Source organism: Triturus cristatus, chromosome 4_2 (genome assembly GCF_964204655.1).
Source record: "Triturus cristatus chromosome 4_2, aTriCri1.1, whole genome shotgun sequence".
Classification (NCBI taxonomy): domain Eukaryota; kingdom Metazoa; phylum Chordata; class Amphibia; order Caudata; family Salamandridae; genus Triturus; species Triturus cristatus.
Window position 1 is genome coordinate 143,334,580 of NC_140586.1, and position 17,962 is coordinate 143,352,541.

Sequence of the window (17,962 nt, forward strand, 5' to 3'; positions counted from 1 at the left end):
TATACTAAAGGTTTCGGCTTGAGAGCATGATAACTGGTGTCAGGTCGACTGTAAAAGTGGAAAAAGAATGTTGCAAAGGTGTGGTACAGGTAGATGTACAGGTGACAAGGGACTATAATAGTCAATAATAAATTACTTGGTGATACGTATAGCACGCCATACTGTGGTGTTGCCAATGCTAAGCTCTGTAAATACCAGCAGTTACTATTGCCCAGTTTAATGGGATTCAATTAAACAACCGCAGAAGGTTGGAAGGCAGAGTACGGCTAAGGCCTTGCTTTTATTCAAACTCATGCCATTCATTTCACTGCAGGTGTCTGTGGTGAGTATTATCAAATTAAGTAATCTTGCCAACTAAGAAGCATTTCCATCCATTAATGAATTGGGAACAGTTAACTTGGGAATTGACAGTGATAGCTGCTTACACTATTTACACATGGCAGTGAACAGTGTAGGTGAGCCAATTAGGATTCACTGAGTCCTTGACAACAGCATTAATAGTTTATAGACTTACATTATCTAGTTAAATGTCTCCAACTTTGTATATAATTGAGAGTCATTCACATAATAGGGATAATTCACAGCCTAAATATCGCATAGTGTCCTGCTGGTGATTTAGCTAATAAATGGGAGAGGATAGGTGACTAGGTCACTCAATAGATAAGCAGCATAGAGACTCAATGAATCCCATTACAGAGACCTGTATCTGTTTCTTCTCCAAGAAGGAAGCCTACCATGCAATAGCATCTGCTGATGTGACAAAAATGATCTGCAGGGTAAGATCTTCAGAGTAGTTATTTTCTCACATTTGTATCCATCTAATATCCAAACTGCCACTATCCAATTAAGTTGTTAACCTCAATAAACACATAAAGCTGATTGATCACCATTCTTTAAAAATGATTCACCCAGAATGGTAAATATGATAGGAACTTGCTAGGATGAAGGGATCAAGTATGGCCATTTTTCAGTGACTGGCCAACCCAGGCCTGCTAATAGGTGTCCGTCATAATATGTCATGTGATTTGTATAGCGCACTAATCACATGGGAGGGTATCCAGGTTCTTGGGCAGGTGCATAGGTGTGTTTCACTTCTTGTGGAATTCCAGAAGTGAAGAGGAAGGCTCTGAGGGAGGTTGTCCCATATCTTTGGTGGGATGTAGGCGACTGAGTGACCTCCAGTTTTTCTTTTGCGGATGCAAGGAGTGTGTACGAATGAGAGTGAGGCAGAGCGTGGGTGTCTGGTGGGTTGGTGAAAGTGTATGCAGCTGTTCAGGTCTTCTGGTCCAGTGTTTTGTAGGATTTTGTATGTGTGCTTGAGAAGTTTGAATTGGCAGCACTTAAGAACGAAGAGCCAGTGAAGCTTCCTGAGGTGCGGTGTGATGTGGGTGTGGCGAGGGAGGTCAAGTATAGGTCCTGTGGCGGTGTTCTGAATGGTCTGGAGGCTGTGAAGGAGTTGTTTGGAGATAGTGGCATAGAGATTGCGGTATTAGTTCAGCCTACTTGTGATGAGTGCTTGTGTAATGTTTCATCTGGAGCTCGGAGGCAACCATTTGAAGATCTTTTTCAGTATGCATAGTATGTGGAAGCAGGCGGTGCATACTGCATTGACTTGAGCCATCATATTGGGACTTTGCTTGTCAGTCTCTGATGTGAATGGTGGCAGCCTGATCCTTAGGGTTCTTCCTGTGAGGAAGGAGCAGATCCAGTTGAGACTTGTATGCCAATCTCGTGGAGTCTTGATGAGGGTGTTGTGGGAGACAGTGTGAAAGGCCGCGGAGAGGTCAACCAGGATGAGGGCTGTTGGTTCTTCTCAGTCCAGGATGATTCGAATGTTGTTGGTGCATGTGATGAATACTGTTTTGGTGCAGATGTTCTTTCTGAAACCTGATTGAGTGTTATCTAGAAGGTGAAGTTTGAGGTGGGTTGCTTGTTGCTGGCCTTCTCAATCACTATGGCTGGATAGGGGAGCAGGGACATGGGTCAGAAGTTGCAGTTGATTGGGGTTGCCTGTGAGCTTATTGAGGAGGGTATTGATTTATGCAACTTTCCATTCATCCAGTAAAGTAAAGGATGTGATGGAGCTGTTGAAGATGTGTTTCAGGTTGGTACTGATTGTTGTTCCCAGTTTGTAGATGTGGTGGGGGCAAGGGTCCGTTAGGGTTCCTGAGTGGATGGTTCACATGATTACTGCTATGTTGCTCCTGCTGAGGGTTGTTCATTTGGTCAGGTGGCCATCTTGGTTGGTGGTGGGTAGGTTAACGGTGAGTTCTCTGGAGTTGAGTTGGTGTGCAAATTTGCTGTAGATGTTTACGATTTTGCTGTTGAAGAAATGGTATAGGTTGCCGTTGAGATATTGGGAGGAGGAGGTGTTGTTGACAGTGGCTGAGGGCAGGGTGAAATCCATGATGATTAATAATATCTCCTTGCAGCTTCCTTTCTTTGGATTTCAATAGTGCTTTTTTCCTGGTGTCTCTTATTTGCTGGTGATAGCGTCTTAGGGCAGCTTTGCAGGTATTTCTGTTAGTGGTGTCCTGGCTGGCTCTCCATTTCCTTTCGAGTTGTTTACAGTATTGTTTGATGTCTCGGAGGTCTTCTGTGTACCAGCTGGCCTGCTTGTTTGAGCTACTATGCTCGTTGGGTTTGATGGGTGAAAGGGAGTCTGTGCAGTTTTTGATCCAAATATTGAAGTTGTTGATGTCCTTGCCCAGGTTGTCTGTGGGGCTAGGCTGATCCATGCTGAGGTTACTGAGACAGTCTGCTTCTGTGATTTTGTCGCTGCTTTGGCTTAGACTGCTGTGCCTGGTAGGAGTATTGATCTGTGGTGTGTTGATTTGGAAGTGGATGATCGAGTGGTTGGTCCATGTGAGTGGTGTGGTGTTGTTGCATTTGATGCTGTCGCTTTGTGGTGAAGATGAGGTCCAGTGTGTGCCCGTGGTGTATGCTGGTTCTGAGATACGCTGGGTGAGTCCGATGTTGCTCAAGCTTTTGAGGAGTGATGTGGAGCAAGGGTTATTTAGTTCTTCCAGGTGAAATTTGCGGTAGCCAAGGACAATGTAGGCTCTGGAGTCGATAGTGAGTTGAGTGATGATGTTGGTAAAGGTGACTTGTGGTCCAGGTGATTGGTATGCAGGGTTCCAATGAGGGTGAGGTTTTCAGAGATTTGCAGTTTGAAATGCAGGTGTTCAATGAATGGGGTGGCATTCTCTCTGGATGTTGTGCATTTGATGGATTCCTGGTAGATGATAGTGAGTCCTCTTTCTAGCTTGTGAAGGTGGTCCTGTCGAGCGATCTTGTAGCCCACTGGGATTACCATTGAGGGTTTGAGCCAGGTCTCTGTGATGAAGAGGATGTCAAGAGTGTAGCTGCTCAGCAGGTCCCATATTTCGGCTGTGTGTTTGCTGAGTGATCATGTGTTGAGAAGCATGCATGCTGGTGGGTGTTGACTAGCGCGTTTGTTGTGGTGTATGGTGGGGGTATAGGCGTTGCTGGAACTAACCTTTCTGAAAGCAAGAAGCTGTTTTAAGAGGAGCCATGGCGACAAATTAACAGATGAAGGAGCCATACAAAATATTTCTCTTGTCTTGCTATACATGATCCTCAGTCAAAAGGCTGCTCTGGGAAAATGATTACTGCTTGCCAGAAATTATGAGACAGGTACAAGTCTTTTTGTAACCTTGTAAAATCTTATTTTCTGGACCAAACTGTGGATAAATGTAATTAAAAAAAGTATATAAAAGACTTTCGGAACCAAACTTTTGAGACAGTCTTTCACTTTCTTGGCTTCACCATTGTCAAATAGTTGTGTCAAATAAGAGACAATTTAAGTTGAATCGGGTAAAAAAAAAAAGTCACGTTTCCCACACTTATATGAATTCCTAATAACCCGTATGCAAGAGGAACATACAATGTGCCAAAATATCAGAGAATTCCAAATGTTCATGGATGTGTGAGGAAAGGAAGGGTTTGCCATGTTAAGAAAATATTTTTTTTAAAGTTAGATGAAACATCATCAATTTCCTAACCCAACAGATTTAGATTTTCCATAAAGCAAAAATATTTCATATGTAGAAATACAGAAAACAGATCTAATTGAATGTGTGTGCCATAAAAACGTCACACCAATGCCCTGGTATGCCATGACCCGGTAGAATTCTTCAAACATTTTTCATGGTCTTTCTAGATCATGTCCATGGCCTCAAGGGTTGCACAATTTGTACTATATCTGCTTCTTTGCATTCATACAGGTGCAGTGAGAAATGGCAAGGGCATAAACCAGTGCACGATTCATGCAATAGTATTAAGGAATGATTTCGGCTAATTTTGGTAAAATGCCAATAAGACTGTACCACCCATGTGCCTCACTCTTGTAAAAATGAACCTTCACAGAATCATGGCTCACTGTTGCAAAAGATAGCCTTTATCTGAGTTTCCAGAAGTGAAACTAGGTTATTTTGCATCACAAGCAATTAGCAACAAATATATAAATTTTATAGGAAGTGCTAGCTGTGTGCCAGGGTATTGCAACGTTTAACAAGCCAATGAATATGGGTTTCTGCCAGCTCAACACATACTCAACAAATTATTACAATAAAAAATCCTGTTCTTACTCCCTCACAACCAAGCCCAAAAAAATACATATAAAAGGAGGTGAGTGCATTTCTCAAAGCAGAGGCACTTGCTTTCCTCAAGTCGTATTGTCATTCCACTTCATAGCCATCAACATGTCCCAACAATCGACCTGTGGGAGGCCTGGAAATAGTGGCAGACTCAGCTACAGCTCTCACTCTGTCTCTCGTGGAATAGGAGGGGGTTCTAGACACAGTGGTGGTATCAGCTTTGGTAGCAGAAGTCACCACAATCTAGGGACTGGCAAAAGAATGTCCACCAGTGGCAGTAGCAGCAGTTATATGGGTGGCTATAATTCTGGTGGTGGAGCTGGAAGTATCTTTGGTAGTGGCACAGGCGGTGGAACTTCTGTTAGGTTTGGTGGTGGAGCTGGTTTTGGGTTTGGGGGAGGCTCTGGATTTCCAACTTGCCCACCAGGTGGCATCCAGGAAGTTACCATCAATCAAAGTCTCTTGGCCCCACTCAACTTGGAGGTTGATCCAAGTATCCAAAGGGTACGAACACAGGAGAGGGAGCAGATCAAGACGCTCAACAATAAATTTGCCACCTTCATCGATAAGGTAAGTCCTTGCTCTCCAAACCTTGATATTCACTTTTATTACTATGAATAGAGCAACAACCATCATGACCATTGAATCTTTGGTTATATATTATTCAGGAAAATAATTTCCATCAACATATTAAAATTAATACAAACTGCGATAAATAGGCCTGCTTCCAGCTCCCACACGTTATTCAATTTGCTATTACATTTAATAGCTAGCAAGACCAATAAATGTCTTTTAGAGCTGCTAAAAACTCAGAAATGAAAAAGATTGTTAGAAAAGCACCGAACTGGACATTTTAAAAGGATTTTGACACTTCTGAATTAATTTATTAGAGCCTGCTTGTTTACAAAGTTATCCTTCCTAACAATGTAATCTATTATTCATTATTGTTAATCATATTTCTAATTATGCAGCAAAGTTTTCACTGTTTAATGTATAATTTTGATTTTTAATGACACATCTGATGTTGCATAGAAAAATTGTTTTGTATCCGATCATTTTGAGAATCTAGCTCATTTACTAGTAATTGACATATTTTTTACTGGATAAATGGACAATTGTACAGGTTTAAATTAACTGTACAGTAAAGTATTGATTGATACTGATATATACGCATTATACATTCAATCCATCAAAGCTTGGAACTTAAAAACAGAACTGTCACTGATTAAAAAATGACAATATTTTCAACTTTATCAAAGATGTCACAGTTGTTCTCCAATATGAAATAATATACAATTTTTACTTTACAGTTCTCGTAGTCCTTTAAGATTTCACAATATAATTTGAAATAAAATGAATAATTTTCATTCCGCCAGTACTTTCACACAATAGTAATACCTATTTTCTAGTTCTAATACCATAATCCAATATTAGTTGAGTGGTTTCTCCCATCTTTTTAGCAAATTAGAGAGGACATGTAAGGCCAAAATGCAATTCCTTCTAAATGCATGCAAGGTGACAAGCACAAAAATGACCATATTCTTCATTTTAGTTAGTGTATCATCTTGAGGGCATGATCCCAAGGCAAAACTGCCCTTAGAGAGATGCCGGTTAAAGGTAGAACATTAGAGTACCATAATTTTCCTGGATTCTATTTTTTTTTAATGCGGAGAAATGTAGGCCCAAAAGAGCTATCAAGAATTCAGTTAAATCATTGATGATTCATTTTATCCTAATATCTGCTTATGATCAATCTTGGTGTTGTATGGACTTGTGAGGGCTTCTCTGACCAAAACATTGAAAGAGCTAAACCAATCACTGTTCAAAAGGAGAAACCTAGAGAGGGGTTGCCATATTATCTGCCATCGGAGATCTCGTTAAATTGCTTGAAAAACGATAGAGAACGATTTGTCCACTCTTAGCTGCATATTAGCAGGTATGATTGCAGCATCATCAGCAACATAATTAGAGTGCAATTCCGTCCTAAATGACTTCATTGAAGTGGACTTTGGTGACATGCAGATTTTCCTAAAAAATCCTCCCTATACTTTAGTAAAAGCATTTAATTTGTTGTGTCCCCATAACTAACTGCCATTTTTTTCCATCTGGACCTACAATGAGGAAGATATGGGTCTCGTGCATATTTTTAGTTATGTGCTAATATACATATCTCTATATATATATATATATATATATATATAGGCAAAACTGCCCTTAGAGAGATGCCGGTTAAAGGTAGAACATTAGATTACCATAATTTTCCTGGATTCTATTTTTTTTTAATGCGGAGAAATGTAGGCCCAAAAGAGCTACCAAGAATTCAGTTAAATCATTGATGATTCATTTTATCCTAATATCTGCTTATGATCAATCCTGGTGTTGTATGGATTTGTGAGGGCTTATCTGACTAAAACATTGAAAGAGCTAAACCAATCACTGTTCAAAAGGAGAAACCTAGAGCGGGGTTGCCATATTATCTACCATTAGGAGATCTCATTAAATTGCTTGAAAAACGATAGAGAACGATTTGTCCACTCTTAGCTGCATATTAGCAGGTATGCTTGCAGAATCATCAGCAACATAATTAGAGTGCAATTCCGTCCTAAATGACTTCATTGAAGTGGACTTTGGTGACATGCAGATTTTCCTAAAAAAATCCTCCCTATACTTTAGTAAAAGCATTTAATTTGTTGTGTCCCCATAACTAACTGCCATTTTTTTCCATCTGGACCTACAATGAGGAAGATATGGGTCTCGTGCATATTTTTAGTTATGTGCTAATATACATATATCTATATATATATATATATATATATATTGAGTTGTGTAGGATATTTCACTTTTCAGTATTTGCGACTGAGACGGCTCAGACACCCCTTTTTTTGCAAAGAGAGTGACAGTGTCTAAAATTATGACTGTTCAATAGAAAATGATCTCTTAAGGGAATATTATGGTCCCACCACTAAGCTCTTTGACTTTGGTGTATCCACCTCTAGTTTGCTAATCACTGGCCTTGGAAAGCAAAGAAAAGCCTATGCAATTCGTTATTTCCTTGCCAGCAATGCACTATCATCCATAGATAGAAAACACAGCATGAAGTGATATTTTCTCTTGGGCCATCTACTTCATACGTAGCTAAGCACCCAGGCATATGATTAAATAAATAGATTACATTGAAGTGGGACAAATAAACAACCATGGTGAGCACCCCTACAAATGGAGAAGTGTTGTAGCCATACAGCATCACAGTGCAGTTACTTGTGTATACTACAGGTATTCCTTCTATTAGCCTTTCAAGTACAGTACAATGTTTCTAACATATTAACAAATGTGAAAGGCTAAGACCCCCCCCCCATTTCTGAGGAACATATTTCATGACAAAATAAAACAGATATAATTCCTGTTCAACAGGGCCTAGTTTGTGATGAAAGTCGGCCAGCTAGGTTTCTGTGGTTCTAGTAATCAAATAGTCCTGTAATCTAGAGGCAAATATTTTCCTAAAGAATTTCTTTGACCCATCGAACAATGAGATGGGGCAGTAGTTAACCAAGTTCATAGGATTATCCTTCTTGAATATGGACACAACAGATTCCGCTCTCCCAATGACAATACAAGACTTGATTCCTGGATTTTATTGAAGAGTGTTGTTACCAATACAAACCAGGTATCCAAATAAGATGCAATGAAATCGTTTGTCACAACTTTAGGACCACTAGTCTTTACATTTCTCTAGTCTTCATTAGTCCCCTCAACTTCCTTTAATAAAATGAAAGCAAGATGAAATCTAGGAGGTATCACTGTGCTAGTTATTACCCTGCCCACAATCCCCTAGTGCTACACTACCATGGAGATTTGGTGCATTATACTTCAACACTAAAATGACATTCTAGTATTTTTTCACTTTCTTTTATCCCTGATCTCTCCTTTGCTTTTCTTTGCCATTTATTTCTTCCTATAGTACTTGTTACTACACAACTACACGTCCTCAAAATCTGGCACCCGCCTAATTCTGTACATCAAATGGCTGATATGAATGAATTTCCTGTTAGCATGTTGGTAACACTTCTGTGTTTCAACTCCAACACCATTCTAATGCCTACAGAAAGTGATCTGACAGCAGCTGTACCTCTTTACATCTTTCTTGGTTGTTTAATTTATATACTCGCTGGGTTTCAGGTACGATTTCTGGAGCAACAAAACCAGGTTCTGGAGACCAAGTGGCATCTTTTGCAGGAACAAGATAACAAAAAGGGTCCTGGAAAGGGTCTTGAGTCCTTCTTTGAAGCATACATCAGCACCCTAAGGAAGCATCTGGACTCCATGACAAATGACAAAGGTCGCCTTAGCGGAGAATTGAAGAACCTGGAGAACCTTGTTGAAGAGTGCAAGACCAAGTAAGAGAAACTCCAGCATACTGCACAAACCTAGCACACTGCACAAACCTAGCACACTGCACAAACCTAGCATACTGCAAAAACCTAGCACACTGCACAAACCTAGCACACTGCACAAACCCAGCATACTGCACAAACCTAGCACACTGCACAAACCTAGCACACTGCACAAACCTAGCATACTGCACAAACCCAGCATACTGCACAAACCTAGCATACTGCACAAACCTAGCATACTGCACAAACCTAGCATACTGCACAAAACCAGCATACTGCACAAACCCAGCATACTGCACAAACCTAGCACACTGCACAAACCCAGCATACTGCACAAACCCAGCATACTGCACAAACCCAGCACACTGCACAAACCTAGCATACTGCACAAACCTAGCATACTGCACAAACCTAGCATACTGCACAAACCCAGCATACTGCACAAACCCAGCATACTGCACAAACCTAGCATACTGCACAAACCCAGCATACTGCACAAACCCAGCATACTGCACAAACCTAGCACACTGCACAAACCCAGCATACTGTACAAACCCAGCATACTGCACAAACCTAGCACACTGCACAAACCCAGCATACTGCACAAACCCAGCACACTGCACAAACCTAGCATACTGCACAAACCTAGCATACTGCACAAACCTAGCACACTGCACAAACCCAGCATACTGCACAAACCTAGCATACTGCACAAACCTAGCATACTGCACAAACCTAGCATACTGCACAAACCTAGCATACTGCACAATCCCAGCATACTGCACAAACCCAGCATACTGCACAAACCTAGCATACTGCACAAACCTAGCACACTGCACAAACCTAGCATACTACACAAACCTAGCATACTGCACAAACCTAGCATACTGCACAAACCCAGCATACTGCACAAACCTAGCATACTGCACAAACCCAGCATACTGCAGAAACCCAGCATACTGCACAAACCTAGCATACTGCACAAACCCAGCATACTGCACAAACCTAGCATTCTGCACAAACCTAGCATACTGCACAAACCTAGCATACTGCACAAACCTAGCATACTGCACAAACCTAGCATACTGCACAAACCTAGCATACTGCACAAACTTTGCACGAATAATGTATAGAAGATCAATAATTACCTGCAGCTGAAGGAATAGCTGACTACTCTGAAGTTGGGAATATGTGTTACTAAAATGGGCTCTTTCGTTATTTACAGGGGATAATCACGCTATCTAATAGATTTTCAGGAGGGTAGCTTATCTTGAGAAAAGTGTATGGCTTTATAAGATTTACCATAAAGGATGATAACCTGAACTTGATTGAAATTCATTGCGATCAGTGTCATTTCACTTTTGCATTTTGGATGAGGCATTTCCTCTGCCACCCAGCTTCAAGCACAGCTTGTCCACCTTTCCTGATGGCCTTGACGTCGTCCATGCTGCACTTTTGTTGACTTTGATCTTGAGTAGAGGCTGTGCTTAGAAAAACAAACCATTACTTCAATCCCTCTTGCTTTTGACAGATACGAACAGGAAATCAACAAGCGCACACAGGCCGAGAATGAGTTCGTGGTGCTTAAAAAGGTGAGTGAAGCGGCTTTTAATCGCGAAATGATGACAACGGATGACAAAAACAACCATTTCAAGGTTTTAGAAACGCGCTGTATAAACCATTTGCAAGAGTTTGTGGTAAAACCCTTTTATCGTTCAGATGCATAGAACTTCTATGAAGGGTGAAGTTGACAATATGGAACGTATCCCTATATGGCGATCGACTGAATCAGATAACAGCCAAGCAGACCTGTGTGATCCTGAGAAAAGTAACCCGCAAATAACTGCCGGGAGCTTATTAGTGGCTCCAACATGAAGGGAGGTGGCCACTTCGTTGGCATGGCTAAGTCCACCGCATCCCCACTGCCCTCTAGGGTCCTTTCCCGTCGTCCTTCACACATGACCCGGAAGTGGTGATCAGAAGGGTCTATAAATCCGTGCCACCATGGGTGCGTCCTCTTTGTTCCATGGTTGCCCCATGGATGGTGGCGCACCAGGCCGATGAAGGTATCCGAGTATGCAAGGCTGTCATGAAGGGGGAGTCGGGGGTGGGGTCCGAACTTATGGCATAACTGAATGATCATCCTGCAGCGTCAGTATGATTTTCTGCATGCTTTTTCCAGGTTCAGGCTTTCTAGTCCTACCTCAGAGTTGCCCACGGTTGTATGATTTCATGGGTGTGAACAGTTCTGGTCGTGAGTGCCCTGATGAGGGATGGCGTGTTAAAGAGTTGCCTGGGCCTACTTGGAAATCCCACTGAAGTTATCCCTGGCTCTTACGTGTCACGCTAACCCTATGATGGTATTTGGGTAGGACAATGACATTGCACACGGGAGCGCTCTAGGCTTCTGTGGTCCAGAGATTCTACTTCTTGCTGTTGCTGGTAAATTCTTCCGATGATCACGTGCTTCCTTTCAACAGGATGTGGATGCTGCCTACTTGAAGAAAGTGGAATTGCAGTCCAGGGTTGAAGCACTATCTGACGAGATCCACTTCCTGACAAAGATGTATGAAGAAGTAAGTTACTGAGCCCTGTTCTCCCCAGTCAAAGCACCACTTGATTAATACATCAGGCGCTCGTGTGTGTAGGGACAGGAGGCAAAAGCACACAAATTATGCAGGGTTGGACTGGAAACTAAAACTAGTCCTGGCCAACATGTTCAAAGCAGCTACAGAATGCAGGAGGGCAAGACTAGAATGTGGCCACAGGGGCATAATTGAGTCGCGGTAGCCATCCTGCTTTTAGAGTCTGCAGTTCACTGTGCAAATGCCAGAACAGCAGAGGAAGCAGAATGGTCACTTAGCCTGACATTTGCCTGAACACGACACATCAACGTGTTGTGAGTAGAAATGTAGAAAAAATACATGTAGGATGCAGTGACTTGTTATGACATGGAGAAACCAGTAGCACACACGATCAGATCACTTGTACAGATAGGTGACAAGCGGCTGTAAGGTACTCCGTAGGGGAGCCCGTGCGGATGGGAAAGAGAATGCATCAAGACATACTTCTGTTGACATGTGATAGGCAGAAGGCAGACCATACCTCATTGGCCTTTGGCTGGGTCTGGTCAAATGTTTTCTATTACATGAATAAGATCTCCAATTGTTACCACTTGGGGCTGCCTCTTATTGATTGATATGTATGGGCCCATCTTCTTGCTGGGATAAAAGGTTACCCTATATTGGCACTCATTAACACACCATTTGCTTTTTCATTGAAGTTGATATCCAAAATTGGGCTGCCATAAATATCCTTCCATTGAATAAGCTAATATTGTCCAAATGCAGTGGTTGTGTGCCTGACCATGTCTTCCTGACCACTCGTTTAATGCTGTGCTTGTAAACAGTGCTGAAAGCATGGCACCCACTGCACACCCCTTTCTATGTTGAAAAACTACAATGCCGCTCTTCAGTGAAGACAGAACCCAAACAAACAAAGAGGGCTCCCCAAGGTGGAAGGATGTTCAGCAGTCTGGATTCCGTTTTATTAGAGATTTGGTGTACATTTGATCCACATTTGTTTGGCCTGTGTTTTTTTCAGGAGATCAACCAGCTGCACTCCCAAATCTCAGAAACCTCGGTTATTCTGTCCATGGACAACAACCGCAACATCAACTTTGACAGTATCATCGCCGAGGTGGAGAATGAGTACAAGGAGATCGCGAAGCGGAGCCGGGCTGAGTCAGAATCATTCTACCAGCAGAAGGTGAGCACCAGCTGTCATTGAGAGAAATAAAATGGCACAACTGCAGGAGCACAAGCTGTGTAATATAAAGGATACTGTCATTATTTTTACCCCCAGAGACCATTGAGGAAATCTGCTCCAGCAACCAAATAGTAATACAATGGAGCTTAAATAAGTCACATAGCAAAATTGATGAGGCACAATGTAAACAAGTCGCAATATGCACTCACTTGATCGCTCCATACACTATCCCATCAATCTTTTATAAATTAGCCCAAAATTGTTATTTTGTGACACATAATGTCCAAATTGTTTTCAATAATGCAATCCCTCTGGTGCTGTGCAGCTCTATGAGCGGGTGCCAAGCTGAATGTCCTAATAGGTGAGGCTGGAGCAGTTTCATTGTGCACATCATTCGGGCCACTGGCTCCTGAGATCCATTATCGATATTGTTGGGATGAAAGAGGAGTCATTGATCTTTCATTCTCCCACAAGACTTGCCTCTTCGGTATGACCACCAAGAACCACTTCAGTCTCTTACATCGAACACTGGTCGTTGATCATCAGTAGCTCCTAAAGTCCCCCAAAAATCGTCTTCTGACTGATTAGCGACTCTCGTCCTCAGCCGTCACACTGACTTTTTCACCCAATGGGTCATCACTTATGAAGTCACGTCATGACAGAAGAGTGAGATCTGGCTCCACCGTTTCTTCTTCCGTCTGGCCAGCCCTCATTGTCTGCCTTCATTTTAGACCCCTTTCCTGTTTTGCCACAGCAATGAAAGTGTTTTCTGTGTGGACCAAACTCCCCTTTCTTATATCTTTCATAAATCCTTTTTGTGCCAAGCAAAATGATTCAATAGAGCTTCTTATCTAATGCCTGAAGAACCAGGATAACGTTTGCACTTCCTTCCCATTACCATAAAAAAGGACAGTGTTCCCCGGAGAGTGTTTCCAGAGGATGAAGACCCACGTACAGCATGCCAGCTCCTTATATTGTGTCATTCCCATAGCAAACAATAGGCAAGAGATGCCTGCACATTGTGAAGGCACCACCGTACACCCCGACCCTAACACACAAGTTTTACTTTCAGTTTGAAGAGCTGCAGAAGTCAGCGGGTGACCACGGCAACGATCTGCGCAGCACCAAGACCGAGATCAGTGACCTCAACCGCCAGATACAGAGGATGAAGGCAGAGGCAGAAACTGTGAGGAAACAGGTACAGTGTGAGATATATGTCAACTCAGCTCAGAATGAGTTCCAGATGAACAAAGCCACAGTAATGTTCTAAGTAGTAATACTAGCCATGACTAACGACTAGCAAGCATGAACGCCCGCATTGTTCAGGAAACAAGCAAAGCAGGTAAAGAAATAAATACCATATAAAAACAGTTATGAAATATACCTCTCCAATAAAATTTGAAAATTATAGATATTGCTACAGTTGAACTGGTTTTATGGGCTCATTTCAGTTTTGTTGTTTTTAGGGTGAGGTGCTTAAGATCAGAGGTGGCAATTATAGTTTCCAGCACATACAAGTGAACTTTCTTGAGACAATATGTGACTGGTAAAAATGTCTGCTTTAATTAAGAAAGAGCGCATTCATTTTTTTCCAAAGGTTGCCAAATTGCAGGCGGCTATCACAGAGTCAGAATCACGTGGGGAATCCGCCATCAACGATGCCAAAAGGAAGCTGGCTAACGTTGAGGCCGCCCTACAGAAGGCAAAGGAGGACATGGCGCGCCAGCTGCGTGACTACCAGGAGCTGATGAATGTCAAGCTAGCCCTGGACATTGAGATTGCCACCTACAGGAAGCTTCTGGAAGGAGAAGAGTGCAGGTGGGTGCTAAATTGGATGTCACCTATTAAAGACCACTTCTATAGGTAGGGGAATATATAGATATCTATGGAGGCCCATGAATGACCTCTGCTGCAGACCGCATACAGTGAAGACCAATGAAGGCGCTATATTTGAGGATAGAGAAAGCTCATTTTGACTCAACGTGCATTCATCTGGGGAAAAGGGGGTGGCTTAGTAGAACGGAGGAGATTGGCCTCAACTGAAATTCAGGAAAAAAAATATTGGGACCAAACTATAAGTTTTGCTGGAATCCAGATTTAAAAACATTGGGAGCCCAAAGGAAAATTACTGGAAGGCCACTGCCCTTCTCAGATGAAGACAGAAGACCGAGCTTGGATGAAGTGTTGAAGCAATATTTACCTGTAGTTCCCGTAGAGAGGCTAGAGTAGTGAGAGAGTGATACAGAAGGAGCAAGGGAGAGACATAGACAAACATAGTAAGAGAGAGCACAGATGAAGACTATGGGACAAGCACAGATGATGGATGGCTTACTGAGTTCAGAGACCAGCCTTGAACTGTAGTTGCAAATTTAGCAGGGGTCATGGGTTAGACGGAGACGAAAGAGGGATAGCTTAGCTGTGGAGGAGATAATCGTTCCATTGATGACCATTAGTTGTGCTCTGTTTGCTAACATATCCACTCTGAGATATGTATTATCGAAGAGATTCATGGGCTACATTTAGCACATGTAGCTTAACATTCCATCCCTAGAGGGACAGCATTTTTCTTTAGAAAAAAAAAATATTTGTGTGTGTGACTGTGCAGAGTAGGTGCTGCATAAAATAAACAATTGCAGAATGCAGAGCGGACATGACACTTAACTTTCCCCTTTGTGGGTAGCCTTCAGTGAAAAAGCAGTGGTTAAAAAAGGGGGGAGCTTCTGTCCTGCAAAAACATTTGAAGGACTTTGTAAGTGGTGGCATGGCAGACCTGTTTCTGGGAGGAGGCCATCCGGTTTGCATTGGTTATCTGAACCCAGGCATGTCAGGATTTGAAGATCATCCGTCTATTTTTCTCTTCTCTTTCAATGATGCTGGCCAACCTTCCTCGCCTTACTCATTTGTTTCACATCTATTGATGAGCTTGGTCTATGTGGCGTTTTGTAGTGTCCTGTGCAATTTCTGTCTTCATGATTCCGATGCACTGGCCACATAGCATGGACGTACTTCCAATGAGCTTCTCATCCTGTGATTGACAAGTCTATCCTTGTGTCTCTTTTACAGGATGTCAGGAGACAGTGCCACCGCCGTGAGCGTCTGTAAGTTTCTATAGTATTTCATTTTGGGAAGAAATATGGGTTTCTGTCATTTTTAGTGAATTAAATGATGTTGATGTCTGTCTATGATTTATTCGCAGCTGTGGTCAGCAGCTCAGGAGGCGGCACTGGAGGCTCCATGGGTGGAGGCTACGGAGGCAGTGTTAGCGGAGGCACTGGAGGTGGCTTCGGATACGGCGTTGGTGGAGGCTCAGGAGGAGGCATTAGCGGAGGTTCTGGCTATGGAGGAGGTAGCGGCGGAATGGGCTTCAGCAGCGGAAGCGGACGTAGCGGTGGCTCTGCAGTTGTGAAGAAGACCTCATACTCCATGCAGTCCTCTAGCGGACGGCGATACTAAATGACCGACGCTCCCACTGCGCTGATGGCTTACCCTGAAGAAAGATCTGAACCGCTAATAACCAGCAACAAAACTGGACCTTTTCAAAAATGACCATTGTTGTTCTGTCCGCTCAAGGAGGCTCACGCATTTCCCAATCCAAAGGCAATCCAAAACTGTGCTCTTCTTCCCCAAGACAGAGTCATAACATCAAAACACAAATTCTTTGAAAAGTCTAAAGTGGTCACTTACATAAACCTAAATTGCTGAGTTTTCACGTGTGTATTCTGAGGGCAGTGAGGGCCTATGTACCGGATTCCAGGCTCAGATCACGATTTCCATAACAAGTATCTGTGCTGAGCAGCACTTTTCACACACTGGTCTAAGCCCCAGTTCGTACAATTGACATTACAACTAGTTCAGAGTAACACAACAAATGATCTTGTCCTGATTTCAATGGTCTAAAATGGCAGTGAATGAAACTACAGTGAGTTTAGGCCGCAGTCCATGTACGTTGATCATTGACTACCTGAATAAAGAAAGATGTAACACTTGCATTAGGTCACACATTTTGTGTGCCTTATCTACAAAATTATAAAAAAAAATCCTTGCATGGTAGGCATAATTTTCTCAAAATCCAAGAGTATTATATGAAACGCAATTTGCTGATCTTCAGTATAACATTTGCACATAAAAGCGTACCTCATGTGCAATAATTACCTGAGATACAGACAGGAGGCTAGTTTAGGCACACAAAGTCTAGAACAGTTTTACAGTTCTCAGGATAATTTTTCTGCTGGAACCAGTCCCCATGCGATAATATTGTATGTAAAAGGTGGATCAGGAGAAAAAAGTTACATAAAATACACAGAAAACAACAATCGGTGACTATGAGAAATTTCACGTGCATAACACAGATGTTACCCCTGTTTACTTATAGTAACTCACTCCGTTTCCTCTAAGTGCATCTTGGGCTTTCAACCATGAATTTTGTTCTTAATAAACCTTCTGTGGAAGTCCCTGTAGATTATTACCGCACTAAATGAGCAGATGTGTTCACAGTAAGGCCCACTGAAAAGAATAGAGGAAGGAAATAGGAAGTAAGGGGCTTGGTGCTAGGATAGGGGTAACCCTACTAATGGTTGTCGTGCATCCCTTTCTAACAGAGATTGCTGCATAGCTCTCACATTCCTCAGTTCCAAGGCTGAGATCCCCAACAACATCTTCTGATTGCAAACTCTCTATACATACACTAGAAAAGCATAGACTTCAGACTGGTCTTTGACATAGGCTGGTTACCACTTAGTGAAGAGCCAAAGGGAAGTCATTCTATTGCTTCTCAGTCTGGTAGATGGTTCACAGCTCGTGGTCCGACTGTTCCAAAGGATTTAGCCTGTAATCTCTCGCGTGGACTACCAGCCATTCCTTTTGCTTAAGCTAAGCCACGTTTTCTGCCACTGCTTTACTGCATTTTTACTGCATCTTTGCAATTCAACGTGGTGGTTCTTCATTTTTGTGTTGAATAAAGGCTGTTTTCATCGCTTTACTTGGTCTTATTTGTACTGTGTGAGAGAACTACAGGTAAGGAGGGTTCTATGAACAGAATTAAATACATCTACAATGGTAAAGTTCACTTGGCCACTTGCTGGGTCCTAGTATTATCGCAACAACGGGTGATGAATGAAGGGGGGGCAGTGTTTTTGAATCTCTGACATATATATGACTACATCTCTATTCGGACCATAACACACT

The 17,962-nt window shown here is 42.3% G+C and overlaps 1 protein-coding gene across 1 annotated transcript; it reads left to right on the top strand.

The window, feature by feature from the left end:
• Positions 1-4,683: 4,683 nt before the first annotated feature.
• Positions 4,684-17,753, top strand: LOC146833177 (keratin, type II cytoskeletal cochleal-like). The gene is made up of 9 exons (XM_085600833.1): positions 4,684-5,189; positions 8,796-9,013; positions 10,542-10,602; positions 11,491-11,586; positions 12,614-12,778; positions 13,851-13,976; positions 14,376-14,596; positions 15,842-15,876; positions 15,975-17,753. The coding sequence occupies exons 1-9, from the start codon at positions 4,725-4,727 to the stop codon at positions 16,229-16,231; spliced, it is 1,644 nt and encodes a 547-aa protein (XP_085456959.1). The 5' UTR covers positions 4,684-4,724; the 3' UTR covers positions 16,232-17,753.
• The last annotated feature ends 209 nt before the right edge of the window (positions 17,754-17,962 follow it).

Bases quoted from the DNA above. Each gene is read 5' to 3' on its own strand.
- LOC146833177 (XM_085600833.1), top strand. From the start codon at position 4,725: ATGTCCCAACAATCGACCTGTGGGAGGCCTGGAAATAGTGGCAGACTC. The intron at 5,190-8,795 runs GTAAGTCCTTGC...GCTGGGTTTCAG, and splicing joins TTGCCACCTTCATCGATAAG to GTACGATTTCTGGAGCAACA. The intron at 9,014-10,541 runs GTAAGAGAAACT...TGCTTTTGACAG, and splicing joins GTTGAAGAGTGCAAGACCAA to ATACGAACAGGAAATCAACA.